Here is a 15,636-nt window from a genome sequence, read left to right on the forward strand (position 1 = left end):
TAAAGATTAAGAAATGGGTTCCCAAATAAATGGTTTTGTTTAAAGTCAGCACTGAGTCTGAAAAAAGTTGACAATACCTGGTATACAGAACCTTGTTTTCTTCCATCGGCCCCTGTTGAAGCATCAAAAAAGCGGGCCTAGAGACCATATATATGGAAGGTACAGAAATAATACTGAGAATATGAACAATGGTTCTGCATAAAACTGCCTTCTCCCCATTGGTTCTTCTAATCCAGTCTTGATTAGCAGTCATTCCGCAAGCTAATCTTCAGCTACATTGAAAGGAGAGGCTGTCCCACCTGTGCAGCTCAGGCTTCTATGGAGCCCAACACATTGCTTGTCCTCTCACACACAGACGAGCAAGTACATTTGCCAACAAACAATTTTATTCACAGAGGAGCTATTTACATAATACATATTGGTACAACTTGAATAGATTGCAGCAACTTTCCTTTGTACATCTAGTTGAACATGAATAAAGGAATCAAAACATTTTTTAAAGGCACAGCAGTATGTGTCACTGTACTTAAGCAAGGCTTATAGTGTAACTTAAAAATGAGGCTCCAACAGCAGATAATTGTACACATTTGCTGGCTGATAATCACAAGTATTAAGCCTAGAAGGCAGGAAATCTATAGTAGAGTTTTACCATTCTGCATTCCATTTTCTATTGTCTTGAAGAGCTCTCTTGACAGAAAGCTCATTTATATCACAACTCCTTAAAAATAAATATTAGAAACGAGGCATGCACAGGTTTGACATTTACAAAAGGTTGTTTTATACAGCTATACAAACTGGAGTTCAATTGAACTCAACTCTTTCAATTGCAATACTAAACATTTATATCCTAGACTTTGTTTTTAGAAAAACAATGCATTAAATGCAAAATTAAAACAAGGATGGTGGTGAGGGCCAGTAGAGAAGTGAATTCTCAAAGCGGAGTTGCTTCTGTATAATGCAAGAAGCTGTAAACAAAAACTTAACATTTTCTTTAAAAGCACGTAGGTTCTGGGGGACCAGTTCTCTAAAGCTTTCTAACTAAAGCCATAAAGTATACACTTTTAGAGTTCCTTAACTATACAAGCAAATTACTTTTACATCCCACCTTGCCTCCGGAGGCACTGGTTTTCTGAAGAAGAAAACCCATAGGACTGTTCCCTAGCTGTTATTACTTTTTTCCAAATTTGCCACGCAAAAGGTAGGTTTACTTCTGTTACACCCTAGCAAAGTCTACAATTCAAGCTGAGATGTGTCAGCTGGAACTTCGAAACAAAGTGGCTACACTCCCAACATCTGCCAATGGCTAGGCAAGGAGCAGCTGCTCTGTGTTTGTCAACAGATAAATGATATTCTCTTAAAACATCACTCAAGAGCAATTCTCCTTAGTGCCATCACTGCTAAAATGTTGATTCGTGCTTCATGTCAGTATAGTCATACCTTGGGTTACAGCCGCTTCAGGTTGCGTTTTCTCAGGTTACGCACCCGCCAAAACCCGGAAGGTTACGCACCCGCCAAAACCCGGAATGGGTTACTTCCAGGTTTCAGCGGTCGCACGTGCACAGAAACACTTAAATCGCGCTTTGTGCATGCGACGAATCGCCACCCGTGCATGCGCAGACGCACCGCTGCGAGTTGCGAACATCCATCGCACACGGATCACGTTCGCAACCCGAGCGTCCACTGTACTTGACAAAAAACCTTGGGCACTGAGACACGTTTAATCAAGGGACCCCAAATTTCTGACTCACTGCTAAACCGCATTTTGAGGAGCACCCCAAAATTCACAATTACTGGGGCATCCCAACTTCTTTTCCAAAGATTAGTCTATGATATCACTGAGGAAAACAACAGCAGATACTGTTCTACAGAAAGGGAGGGGGGAATCAAGTAAAAATCCATGTTTAAATTATAACACATACATCAGTGCAAGGACACAGAACATGTTGCACATACAGTAGACATAATATATTTTCAACTTATAATGTTACATCTTGGAATGAGAATTTGTCACGGGAACCGCACATGCATACTGGGGGATGTTTCCTCAGCCTATCAGAAGAAATAGTTTCCTGGCAATTTCTGAAATTTGTTTATCAGTAGTTTGAACAAATTTGATTTGTTCTACTGTGGCCAACAACAAGAGTTCACCAAGCTATTTGGCTGCTGGTGACCTCTTCCATGGTCTTTGGCATGACTGCTAAACTTATTGCCTCTTAGCATGTGAAGGGAAAGAGAACAGCAGCTTTGGGTGCTGCCTCTGAAATTGGCGTACAATGATAAGACTGAAATAAAATAAATAAATAAAATTAATCAATTTCAAAAGACTGCAAGTAATCTCATGATCAGCCTCCTGCAGCCAGTGAGGTAGTGGGGATGGTCAGCCTCTGCAGGGTTTTTTTTTTGGGGGGGGGGACAAAAGTAAATGGGTCTGTCAGTCACTGGGTTTCCTCATATTTGGTCTGGGAAGATGTACAAAATAGGATAAGGAGGATGGGGGGTCTACAATGTACCATAAATGGGTACTAGGCATAGGGTTTTCTCAGCGATGGTTCCCCATTTGTGGAACATCATTCCCAAGGGGAATATAATATAGTTGGGCTAATCAGTTCTGGCTTTTAAATGGGCCTTTTAGAAGATGGGCTGGTTTAAAACAATTTTAAAATGGCTTACATTTCATGGATTGCTCAGTTGGACTTTCCAACTGCTGCTTTAAGTGGTGACATTTTGGTAGCAAGTTTAGTTTTATATATTTCTGTAAACAGCATTGGTGGGACTTTTTGTCGTGAACATAGACTGTAAACAAAACACGAGAGATCTCTTGGGAAGCAGTAAAAAAAAGTTGATGCCACCATCAGCAGCTGCTATTTCAGAAAAGAAATGGAACACATTTTGTAGAATGCAGAGTCTTCAATATGTGCAATCAAATTGTGGAAAGTCCTTTCTTCCCAGCATGTGGTGAAATCAGAAGTGGCGGGGTTTAATCCTTCACAAAGGGGCCTCATAAATCATACAGAAAACCAGTATTTTCCTTGCCTCTTACGCTGAGCAGTAAAACTACTGCAATTTGAAAAAGTTAGGCATCAACACAGTCCTGGTCACCAATGGGAAAATATATTTTTCAAGAAGGTTTTGGGGACTGGAACGCGCCTGTTGTATACTTCAAAATGCTCCCTGTTCCTCCACAGTGGTAGGCCACATTCCAGCACCATCCCTTCCATGGAATTAAAGTAGAGCTATTAAATAGCAACTTAAGGGGAGTCAATGCAAAATATTTGGGTCCCCATCACTTTCCTCAAAAGGGGCCGTCTGACTTTAGGCCCACCTGTGAGCCTATATAGTGGAGTCCGAATTCAAAGAAGTGGATTCAGGGCTTCAGGTGCCATAGCACTGCCACATGATTTAACAGCTGTCCCGGTAAGAGAGGCTGTTGAGCCCAAATACAAGGAAGCTAGGAGAACACAGAATTAATACTGCAGGGATAAGGTCTCTAAGGAGGAACTGAAATGCTCATTAGTGGAGCATATGCTTTGCATGCAAAAATACATATATATATCCCAGCTTCAGTCCCTGGCATCTCCTGCCAGTTAGGGTACAATACCAAGTTTAGGCAGACCAATGGTCTGACTCTGTATAAAGCAGCTTTCTATGAATCACGAGCAGCAGAAGCACAAGTGAAAAGGGAAGCATGCAGGACTCTGTCTCCTTTCCAGCTGGTGACCTAAGAGCTCCAGGGCTTTTGTTACTGGCCAGTTTACCCCCAAAAGGACTCCTCTTCCTGAATAGCCAGCTGGAGACCCTTTATGACTTCTGGGGAACCACTTGTCTTTTTAACTGTGGCAACAAAAAGGCAAAACCCTTTCCCCATCACAACCCAGTCCATCTTCATCTCCTCCTGCACAGGAAACCGCCATACCTTTGCATGCTAATGTGCACTGTGGTCAGGGCAAGGTTTGCTGTGTCTATACTGCATGATGTAGACGGTAGACTGATGCCACCAGTACAGCATCACTACTGCAAGGATGTGCCATACTTGGTGGCTCGAGCCGAGGTAGTTTAACTGCCCTGTTGGAAAAGAAAAACACACACATTAATTTAGCTAGAATATTCAGTAGCAGAAGCTCTGGAGGAGTATGTCTTCTATGCATTGAGACAGTGCTTTGATGCACCAGGGTAGGTTTATTGAAGTGTGACACAAAGTGGTCTAGCTGAGATAAGTCTCCTTCCCAGTCAGAATGTGTGACAGATTCCCAGCATCATAATGTATTGCTGGGAAACGAAATAATATGTGACCTTCTCAGACAATTCTCTTTCCAACAGGGGTGGCATTCCTTTCAAGTTAGCTACCAAGCCACTTAGCGTTGTACTGTTAGAAACAAGAGCACTGGGCAAGATGTACCTTTGGGTGTGTTCTGGGAGCTGAATTCTTAGGTAGGTATTTAAAAACTTGTGCATGGAGGCACATGGCATGCTCCTTTATTATACCATACAGCTGGGACCAGCAGCCATGGGGAAGAGATGTAGAGGGCAATAATTGCTCCCACAACCTTTAATTAATAGTGAATGGCCTGTGCCCTGGATAATTCAGCTACCCAAAAAATTCAGCCCTACCTGGGAAATATCTTTCTGGGACTTTAGAAATATAAAAGAGAAATGCTATGGCAGCGATCAAGTACATCACAACCACACGGGGAGCAAATTCCTGAAAGACAAAAACAGCAGAAAAAGGTTAGCAAGATCCTCATCCATCTTTCTATCTATCTAATACCTGAGAGGCAAGACGGCAATCCTTTTCAACAGATTTCAAATGTTAAGTAGGTCCCTAAAATCAGGGTGCAACCCAGATCTACTAGCTTGATTTTCTTGTTTCTAAGCAAAAGGCACAAACAGAATTTATGCACCTTGAACATTCCTGAGACACCTTCTCCCCATAGCTTTTCTCCAGTCAATTATGTTCCTAAAAATAGAAGCCAAGGTGGATACACGCTTCTTTTACAGAAGAACTCTCCCACAACAAAGCACTTCTCTCCACACCCTTCATTATGTCTTTGTAGCTATCAAGCGAACTACCGAGGATCAAGGCTAGTGATGTACACAACTGAAAAACAAACAATGCAATCTAAGTTTCCATTTCTACTGTTCTTTGCCATCGTGTTTGTTTATAGAAAACGTTCCTTTAAAAAAAGGATAAAGTAAAAGGCGCCATTCCTAAACCAGCTGATCATGAAGTCTTAATAAAGTCAATGGAACTTACTGTATTTTTCCATGTATAAGACAACCCCTATTTTTTTGAATCCAAAGTTTAAGGAAACAACAACCCTACAGCAGAAGTGGCGGGGGCAGAAAATTGTTGAACTTTTGTTGGGCAGGTAAAGGTAAAGGGACCCCTGACCATTAGGTCCAGTCGTGGACGACTCTGGCATTGCGGCACTCATCTTGCTTTACTGGCAGAGGGAGCCGACGTACAGCTTCTGGGTCATGTGGCCAGCATGCCTAAGCCACTTCTGGCGAACCAGAGCAGTGCACGGAAACGCCGTTTATCTTCCCGCCCGAGCGGTACCTATTTATCTACCTGCACTTTGAAGTGCTTTTGAACTGCTAGGTTGGCAGGAGCTGGGACCGAACAACGGGAGCTCACTCCGTCACGGGGATTCGAACCGCTGACCTTCTGAACAGCAAGCCCTAGGCTCTGTGGTTTAACCCACAGCGCCACTCGTGTCCCTTTTGTTGGGCAAGATCACCCTCAAAGTTTCCAGCACCCAGTGGTGTGGAAACTGTTCCCCCTCAGTGGCGGCTGTTGCTGGATGCAAGCAATTAGCAAGAGGCTCCCAAGCAGAACACTGAGGCAGAGCACGGGGAAGGCAACTGGGGCAAACTGAGCTAAGGAAGGCAGGAGCAGGCCAGGTACAGGGGTTTGAGGACGAGAGAAAAAAAAAGGAAAGGAGAGGTAGCTGAGGCAGCTGCTGCTCTTGCTCTGGCGGTCAAGTTGGCAGGGGCCGCAGGAGGCGAGCCAGTCACCAGCATGTAGCCAGCATGGGGAAGAGAGTGAGGGGACAGTGGCAGTAGGAACTGCCTCAGCCTGCCCAAGCCAAAATCCCGGACATTTGTTTAAAAATGAAAAAAACCCTCCCCCGTATGCCCATGCTCCGTGTATAAGACCCCCCCCATTGTTTAACTAAAAGTTTAAAGCAGAAAACCTCATCTTATACATAGGAAAATATGGTAAGGTAAAGGTAAAGGTACCCCTGCCCGTACGGGCCAGTCTTGCCAGACTCTAGGGTTGTGTGCTCATCTCACTCAAGAGGCCGGGAGCCAGCGCTGTCCGCAGACACTTCCAGGTCACGTGGCCAGCGTGACAAAGCTGCATCTGGCGAGCCAGCGCAGCATATGTAAACGCCGTTTACCTTCCCGCCAGTAAGCGGTCCCTATTTATCTACTTGCACCCGGGAGTGCTTTTGAACTGCTAGGTTGGCAGGCGCTGGGACCGAATGACGGGAGCGCACCCCGCCGCGGGGATTCAAACTGCCGACCATGCGATCGGCAAGTCCTAGGCGCTGAGGTTTTACCCACAGCGCCACCCTCGCCCCTTTGGAGTACCAAAGTACCCTTTGGTACTTTGGAGCAAAACCCAGTTAGGTTTGGGATGCAAGCCTGGTGACTCCTTAGCTTACCTGCACAATAGACGCACCAACACCTCCGTTGAGCCAAACCCAGTGGATGGTAGGAATGATTCCGTAACCTGACACAGAGCAAAAGATGACTGAGCGCAGCCTGTGCCACTGCTGAGTGAGGTAACTGGGGTGGATCTGGGCAAAGAATACTGCCAAGATCATAGCAAGGACAGTGATCAAGTATACTTGACGCCAGTACTGGAAAAAGGAGGGAAACAAAGTAGGCAGCCACTGAGTGATAAGAATAAAATATTTGCATCAAAATAGAGCAAAATGAAATGGATTTTTCCCAAATTCTGGAATGTGCTCTTTAAAGCAGCCTTTTGCATCAGAGCTACTAAAGGCACAAAGGTAGCACTGTATTCTCTCTTGGCACATACAATAAAAGTGTGTTTTACATCTAAGCAGCAGAATTATTATTTTTTTAAAAAATCCAGATTCGATTATTTATTTCAACATGTTTGATTTTGAAGTCCCTGTTGAACAGGGCTCTCCCTCAAAATGTGTAGTAGTATTACAGGCAAGCTTCCTCATTATACAATTCCTCATTATACAGACTGGAGTAACAACTTAGATTTCTGCATTACAGGGGGTTGGACTAGATTTAGTCGTACCTCCGAAGTCGAATGGAAGCTCCTGCAGCCAATCGGAAGCCACGGAACCCGAATAGGACGTTTGGGTTCCAAAGAACATTTGCAAACTGGAACACTCACTTCTGGGTTTGTGGCATTTGGGAGCCAAAATGTTCGACTAGCAAGGTGTTCGACTTCTGAGATACGACAGTATTATGAACATTAACACACTGTTTAAAATATATAGAAATACTGACAGCTTTTCATACTGAACACCTGTTGGTCACTTAGTCACTTTTTCCTTGAGAAAATGCCACACATTCCAGGGTTTATACTGGTAGTTAAAATACCTTCCAAAGGCAGGATTTATTTTATGCCGATGCTAGCAACTGCAACCAACTATTAGACGCACCTACAATTTTAAGCAATGAACTGCATGATTAACCAAGGCAATCAAATTATCTCCTGCAGGATTCTTAAAGAACCGACAATTACTCTGGAGAACTGTCATTTAATATATAAAAACACTCTACTCCCTCCAATCAGGAAATATTGCCTTTAATATTTTCTTTTTCCTTGGAAAAAAAGTCAGAAATATAGTTCAGCTGCCATTACAGAACAAAATGATCTTAAAACATTTCATACCACACAGTATTGTGGAAGATCCAGTTTAGGAGATGTATGGACAATTCTTCAGCTGCCTCTTGTTAAACTGGCTGAGAAAAGTGAGGCCCCTGAGCAGTCTGGTTTCTGTTTCCTTGCATGCAACGTACTGTCTCTCTTGGACTATAAAATATGGTACACTTGTTCAGGACAAAATTCTGCATTTCATGCTAGAACACTAACCTGATAGCATATGCATACCATATATATGTTTATTTTAAAGCAAGACTAAAACTGAATTTTTCAAAGGAAAGATCTACTTTTTATTTGATTTTTATCCATGGGAAAGCTACACCAGTCAACCTGACTGTTAAACTTACATTATTGCAATAAAATGCGTAAAAGACTCCAGATACATAACAGCCCAGGATACCAATGGAAATTCCTGCATAATCCAGTGCCATCCACCGTCGACCGGTCTTCTCTGAGCGATGACAACAGAAGAGATGATACCCTACTGAGCAAAGCATACAGACCTATAAAAACATCCAAACAAATTGCATTAATTTCCTCAAAGTCTAGTATCTTCAGCATCAAGCAATAACAACTTTAAAAGCAACTGGATTAAATTTTAGGATTTTGGATCTGCAAGAGGAAAATTGGTCTGCTGCTAGAAAAGAATTCTGGTCTGATCTCTGTTACTTAATTGACTAAAAAGGTAGCCCTGATAAATCAGGCAGCAGATTTTTAAAGACTCACATTTTAATACTTCTTCCTTTGGAACTATTGTTTTTACCCAAACACAGATATGCTGCATTGCTATTTTGCAACACGATCAAAATGATTTCTTTAGTCAAGTGACACCCCATATATCTTAAGAAGTCTGCTCTTCAAGATACCTCAACCAGAAGTGGCAGAGATCAAACCTTCAGCCTCACCGCAGGTCCCGCTTCAGTACAATCCTAATGCATGCTTACTCTGATGCAAGGCCTATAGGCATTACTCCCAGGTGAGCATGAAGAGCTTGTTTTGGCCCTAGTCTCCTGAAGCACCCCAGGCACCTTGGCCTCAACCAGTAAAGATGCTTGGCCCCACTGAATACTGCACAAAGCAATGGGGACATTTTTCATTTTGTTAGGAAATGTATATCCACTCTCTCAATGAATTTGCCTCAATCAGGACAGCTTAAAACAGCCAACTACAGTGTGAAATGAAGACAGGCACAGCAGCTAAGTTTAAAAAATATTGTTGCATCACAAAAAGCCATCAGTCTGAAAAAATCCATATTGTACAGGGCAAGATGTTCCATAATCTAGTAACATTCCCCCCTTCCAATGTGCAGTGGAGTGAAACTTGTAGCTTATTCATGGGTTGTTTTGAGCAACTGCTTTTAAATGAGAACAGGAAGCAAAATGTTTACTTAAATAAATACAATGTAAGGCTGAGGTAGCCTGAATGCAGGTTCTCCAACCACCAGCGTCAAGACACTGTAAGTGGGCTAGTTAGCAGAAAGACTCCACAAGCCTCAGCTTTTGACAGAATGCAGACCTTTTTTCCTGTCTGTTGTCCCTGACACAAGCACAAAAAATGTTTGACTGCTATTTACCAAGGGACTTACTTGAAAGCAGAAGAGACAAATAGAACAAATAACAAAATCTTCTCTAGAGGCACTCGCTGAAGGCAACACAGAAGTCATGTCATATATGCCCAAAGTGAAGAAGAGGAAGAAGCCCAGTAAGTGACTCCAGATGTTAACTGTTTCATTGGATAAAATGAATAGGCTGGGAAATGGAGAAGAAAACAGTAATGACTATGAGCAAGTCAAAGGAGCAATTTTTGTAACTGACACCCTGATCATGTGTTCCAGATTAGATACTTGCTGTATTCTCTATTGCTCTTATGCAAGCTAGTCAGTATCCATCCTGCTCTCTTGCGTGGCTCATTTCCACTAATGCTTGGTTGCATTCCTAGAACTTTGCATTCCTAGAACTGAAGAGTTGGAAGGGACCTTGAGGGTCATCTAGTCCAACCCCGTGATGCAGGAAAATGCAGATGCCTTTATGAGGATTGAACCTGCAACCTTGGAGTTATCAGCACCACACTCCAACCAACTTAATTTATTGCACTGGCAAAAGTAGCAGGACATCTGGCTCTACTCTTTGAAACAGGATCAGCGGTTGGGTCAGCAGAGACAAAAGGCTGTATAAACTCTCACAAAGAAGCATATTTAATGAAATCTATGCCCTTAGTTTGCTAGCTTCTTTGATTACAGAAAAGCAAGACATTTAGTGCAACAAATGACTTTCAAGTAAAAGTATTAAATCCATCAGCCACTTAGGCCTGATGTTGTACTTCAAAGTTGAACCATTTGGATCAATTTCATACCTTTTCAAACATAGCCTGGAAGGTAGGTATGCTCTGTAGCCATCTGTGATGTATGGATTGTCCTTAAGGAACACTGGAATCTGCTCATAGGTGTATAAGCGAATTCCCCGAGGGACCAAAACTGGCCAGTACTGGTAACTTCCAAGCTCAATGTAATGAGCACTCTTCAGGAGCTTCTGATGCATTCCAGCAGTATTTCACTCACCAATTAAGGCAAGAGTAAAAAAATACCTAGTAGTACTGAAGGCCTCTGCTACAGTTTACCTGCAAACACATCAAGACATAGGATAACATCCAACTACACGTTTCACCTGTCTATCACAAAGCAGTTCTCTAAAGTTATACAGAGACCTTTCAGCGCCTTATCAGTTCAATATACTTAGGGAGCTAATGAGCAGCAGCTCTTAATATCTCTTTTTCATTGTAAACCATTTTGAGGAGTTATATTTAAACCATCAAGTGGCTTATATATTTTTGGGAAGAATATAAAATAAGGTCACCTTCCCCCCTACATACATCCAACCCTGAGAAGTTTAAAAGTTTCACACTATAGACAAGACTATGTGCCAAGGTATTTTTCTTTTCCTGGGAAGAACATTGAGACAAGAAGGCCTATTGTACAACCCAGAAGTTATAAAGCACAGGAGAAACTTTCACCAATAGAGCCTGCTGGATTGATAAATTGAACCCAAGGCAGCAATTGGATATACTTTTTTTAAAAGGCAAATAGGTTTGTTAACAATCCACTGTTTTACCTGCTGAATATCACCACCATCTCAATTATGAAATACATAGGGAGCAAGTCCAGTTTAAACTCTGCAGGTAAACATTGTGGGAGGTCTCACAGCAGTAACACAACTGCCACAATTATAATAATTATATATTTATTTATTTATTTATACTCCACATTCCCCACCCCCCTGACAGGGGACTCAAGGTGGCTTATAGATAAAAAATAAGAACAGGTAAAAACATAGAAAACCCCCCAATCAATTAAACATTGACAGAATTAAAACACTCTGTGTGGTTTTTTAATGTATGCTTTGTTGAAAATTTTCAGTGGACAAGTGAAAGAAATGAAAAGAAACAAAAAAGGTGTTTGAAATTAATACAATGCAATATATAGGTCTATAAGTAATGATAACGACAGAATTAAAACTATGTGTATGTATGTGGTTTTTTTAATTTATGTTTTGTTGGAAAATTTTAGTGGACAAGTGAAGTGAAAGAAATGAAAAAACAAAAAAGATACTTGAAACTATAATAGGATACAACAGATAGGTATATAAGCAGTGCTTTTTTCTGGGGGTACGCATACCCCTACACATTTTGTGAATCTAAGTTTGGCCTCATTGAGGGGCAGTATTTCAATAAAGGTAAAGGTAAAGGTACCCCTGCCCGTACGGGCCAGTCTTGCCAGACTCTGGGGTTGTGCGCCCATCTCACTCAAGAGGCCGGGGGCCAGGGCTGTCCGGAGACACTTCCGGGTCACGTGGCCAGCACGACATCGAGCCAGCACAGCACACACAGAAACGCCGTTTACCTTCCTGCTAGAAAGCGGTCCCTATTTATCTACTTGCACCCGGGGGTGCTTTCGAACTGCTAGGTTGGCAGGCGCTGGGACCAAGCAACAGGAGCGCACCCCGCCACGGGGATTTGAACCGCCGACCTTTCGATTGGCAAGCCCTAGGCACTGAGGCTTTTACCCACAGCGCCACCCGCGTCCCTCAGTATTTCAATAGGAGTAGGAAAATGAGAGTACCCCTAAACATTTTTTTAAAAGAAAAAAAGCACTGTATATATATATATAGTAATGATAATGATGCTAATAATACCCCCGCCCATCTGACTAGGTTTCCCCAACCAGTACACAATTGTTAACAAGCCATTGCAATTTTTATAAACGCATCCTTACATTCATGCATACACCATGCATACACCATTTGCATCTATTAAAACCCTACCGGTGTCACATTTTAATGTATTTTTAATCTTTGTTGGAAGCCGCCCGGAGTGGCTGGAGAAACCCAGCCAGATGGGCGGGCTACAAATAATAAATTATTATTATTAATTATTATTATTATTACCAGCAGTTAAATGAAGGCAGTTAAATAAACACCAGCCCTTTCATTGGGGATCATGCAATCCCTCTACGACACAGCCATGCACGCGCTTCCCTGGGAATTAAGCCCCGCTGGAAGCAACCGATGCCGAGCAGAAGACGCGCCTCGCGAGAGAAGAAAGGCAGGCGGGCCATTGGGAAGGCGGAGGAGTCGCCCCTAGCAACCCGGCCCGCCACACAGCCCTCGCCCCGCCGCTCACCCCGGTCGCCGCCGCCGCCGCCTCAGCAGCCCCAGCCCTTCCCGCATCGCGCCGGGCAAAGGGCCGCTCTCCGCCTCAGCGACGAAGAACGAACGCCGCACCGCGCTGCTCCCACTTCGCCGGCCGGGCCCGCTGCCCCGCCCCCCTCGCACTGCGCCATCGCCGTGAGACCGTCGTCGCGCGAAAGCCGCGTCGCCCGCACGGCGGCAACCAATCAGGCGCCGAAGCCCCGCCTCGTCAGCGGCGCACGTGCCGCGCGCGCGCTCGCGCGCTCCGAACCAAACAAACCAAGGGGGCGAGCGGGCGCTTCGAGCCCTGACGTTGCGTAGCGACGGGAGAGAGAGAGGGAGGGGGAGAGCAGGGTTAAGGACTAGCGCATGCGTGGTCGAAAGGGAACCGCGGCGCCGGTTGGCACCTGGGGCTTGGGATATTGAATCCTTTGGGAGACCGGGAGGCGTGGCTGGAAGAGAGCGGCCTGATTGGCTGGTGCTTCTCTCGCTTCTCTTCGGTTCCTATTTCACCTGAAGAGAGATGAATGGATGTGGCTGTTAGGGCCGTTAATTTCATATATTTATTTTTAAATTCTTCTTCTTCTTCTTCTTCTTCTTCTTCTTCTTCTTCTTCTTCTTCTTCTTCTTCTTCTTCTTCTTCTTCTTCTTCTTCTTCTTCTTCTGTTCCTATTCACCTGAAGAGAGGTGAATAGCCATGGTAAAGTTAGGGCCGTTAATTTAATATATTTATTTTTATTTTGTATTTGTTGTTGTTGTTATAATTATAATTATTGTTTAGTCGTTTAGTCGTGTCCGACTCTTCGTGACCCCATGTGCCAGAGCACGCCAGGCACTCCTGTCTTCCACTGCCTCCCGCAGTTTGGTCAAACTCATGCTGGTAGCTTTGAGAACACTATCCAACCATCTCGTCCCCTGTCGTCCCCTTCTCCTTGTGCCCTCCATCTTTCCCAACATCAGGGTCTTTTCCAGGGAGTCTTCTCATGAGGTGGCCAAAGTATTGGAGCCTCAGCTTCAGGATCTGTCCTTCCAGTGAGCACTCAGGGCTGATTTCCTTCAGAATGGAGAGGTTTGATCTTCTTGCAGTCCATGGGACTCTCAAGAGTCTCCTCCAGCGCCATAATTCAAAAGCATCAATTCTTCTTTATGGTCCAGCTCTCACTTCCATACATCACTACTGGGAAAACCTTAGCTTTAACTATACGGACCTTTGTTGGCAAGGTGATGTCTCAGCTTTTTAGCAGAGGTATTATTATAATACCCCGCCTTTTTACTTGGCTGGGACTCAAACATTTTATTTTATACTATATTTCCTGTAATATTTTACTATAAGCAAGCAGTGTGTAATGAAGTAAAATAAATGATTTCCATGAAAAGGCATGCAGCTGAGAGGCTCTGAGCCCTCCTTTCTCCTGTCCCCACCTTCTTTTACCCAGGCACTTTTGTCAAAGCTGAGCTCCAGTATTGGGGGTGAACCTCCAGGCCTCCACACAGAGCCATCTTTCCTATTGGGCTTACTGGTGTGTTGCGTCAGGGCTCCGGCCTCTCAGGGGCGCCCTAGCGAGTGGGGGAGCTGTGCGGCTTTGCCGACGGCCTCCCCTTTCCCTGCATGCCCACCAGCTGTGCCCCATCAACCATATGGTTGGTGGGTGTGCAGCTTCCTTCCCAAGCCTCTGCAGGAGGAGAGTGATCCCCGCAGAGGCTTGGGAAAAGGTTGACAACTCTGGGAAACCGGGGTGTGTGTGTGTGTGTGCCTGAGGGATCTTTGCACCACGGCGTCGTATATGCTTAAGACTGCCATGCGTCCGCATGCCTTTTCATGTAAGAATTCCACATCAGCTCCTGTTTTATATGTGAATAGATAGATGGGACATGGAGTAAACAAATTTGGTGGCTGCTGTCACATAAGTTCAGCTTTAGGATTCTAGCAATACTTTTAAAATAATGCCTTCTAAAGGGACAGGACTGGACTGGAAATAATGATATAATAATGATAATAATATCTTAAAGGGCATAAGATGCACCCCTTGTTTCCAAGCAGAGATCTTCCCAGGACCCCGATGCCCTCTGGTTTTATCATGGAGGATAAAACTATTGATGGCTACGAATTATGATGATATTGTTATTATTTAGACATGTAAACTGCCCTTCATGGGACGCAGGTGGCACTGTGGTGTAAACCACTGAGCCTAGGGCTTGCCGATCAGAAGGTCAGCGGTACGAATCCCCGTGACGGTGTGAGCTCCCGTTGCCCGGTCCCAGCTCCTGCCAACCTAGCAGTTCGAAAGCATGTCAAAGTGCTAGTAGATAAATAGGTACCACTCCGGCGGGAAGGTAAACAACATTTCTGTGCACTGCTCCGGTTTTGCCAAAAGTGGCTTAGGCATGCTGGCCACATGACCCAGAAGCTATACACTGGCACCCTCGGCCATTAAAGCAAGATGAGTGCCGCAACCCCAGAGTCGTCTGCGACTGGACTTAACAGTCAGGGGTCCCTTTACCTTTATACTGCCCTTCATCCAAAGATAGGGAAACTTCCAGAGTCAATGGTAGTAGGCTGCTGAACAATAGGCAGTAGTAGGCAGCAACTGCTTTCATGCCTTTTTTGTATGTTTCCCAGAGGCATTTGGTGGCTTATAGTGGGGAAAAGGATATTGGACTGCTACATACATGACATACATTTAAAGTAACTGCATCAAAGAAGAACCCTAGGAGCTGTTAAGGCTTCTTGGAATTGTAGGGGTGAATGACAGTTCCTAGGATACTTGGGGAGAAGCAGTGTGCTCAAAATGCTTGGTGTGTACCCAGCCTAAATTGGTCTGAACCCAGCTGGTATCTTTGTCTGTTTTGATCTGGGAGATTTAGCTGAGCATAGAAGTTGCTTCTATATATGGATCACTATAACACCAATATAATTACCCAGGTACACAGGGACATCCTTCCCATGCTCTCTGTATTTCTCTCATTTGGCAGCAAAAGCGGTTCCCACCCCCCCATAAGACTCAACCCCAAATGTGAAAACTCTTTCCCTACCCAATCCACACCCCCACCCAGCATGGCACAGAAAACCTGGACTAT

General features: G+C 44.2%; 1 protein-coding gene across 3 annotated transcripts; it reads right to left on the bottom strand.

The window, feature by feature from the left end:
- Positions 1 to 364: 364 nt before the first annotated feature.
- PAQR3 (progestin and adipoQ receptor family member 3) lies at positions 365 to 12,707 on the bottom strand. 3 transcript variants are annotated; one of them, XR_013394127.1, is made up of 8 exons: positions 12,551 to 12,707; positions 10,229 to 10,492; positions 9,462 to 9,624; positions 8,224 to 8,379; positions 6,669 to 6,866; positions 4,609 to 4,699; positions 3,043 to 4,062; positions 365 to 2,997 (listed from the first exon to the last, which is right to left on the bottom strand). XR_013394127.1 is itself a non-coding variant. In XM_028743863.2 (7 exons), exons 2-7 carry the CDS (start codon positions 10,411 to 10,413, stop codon positions 3,923 to 3,925), a joined length of 933 nt encoding a protein of 310 aa, XP_028599696.1. In that variant the 5' UTR covers positions 10,414 to 10,492; positions 12,551 to 12,707; the 3' UTR covers positions 365 to 3,922. The 3 variants fall into 3 exon arrangements, 2 of the variants coding, with proteins under 2 accessions (XP_028599696.1, XP_028599697.1); XM_028743863.2 differs by having other exon boundaries at positions 365 to 4,062; XM_028743864.2 differs by lacking the exon at positions 12,551 to 12,707 and adding an exon at positions 12,316 to 12,516 and having other exon boundaries at positions 365 to 4,062.
- Between the last annotated feature and the right edge of the window lie 2,929 nt (positions 12,708 to 15,636).

The sequence above is a fragment of the Podarcis muralis genome, chromosome 9 (assembly GCF_964188315.1).
Source record: "Podarcis muralis chromosome 9, rPodMur119.hap1.1, whole genome shotgun sequence".
In the NCBI taxonomy this organism is placed as follows: domain Eukaryota; kingdom Metazoa; phylum Chordata; class Lepidosauria; order Squamata; family Lacertidae; genus Podarcis; species Podarcis muralis.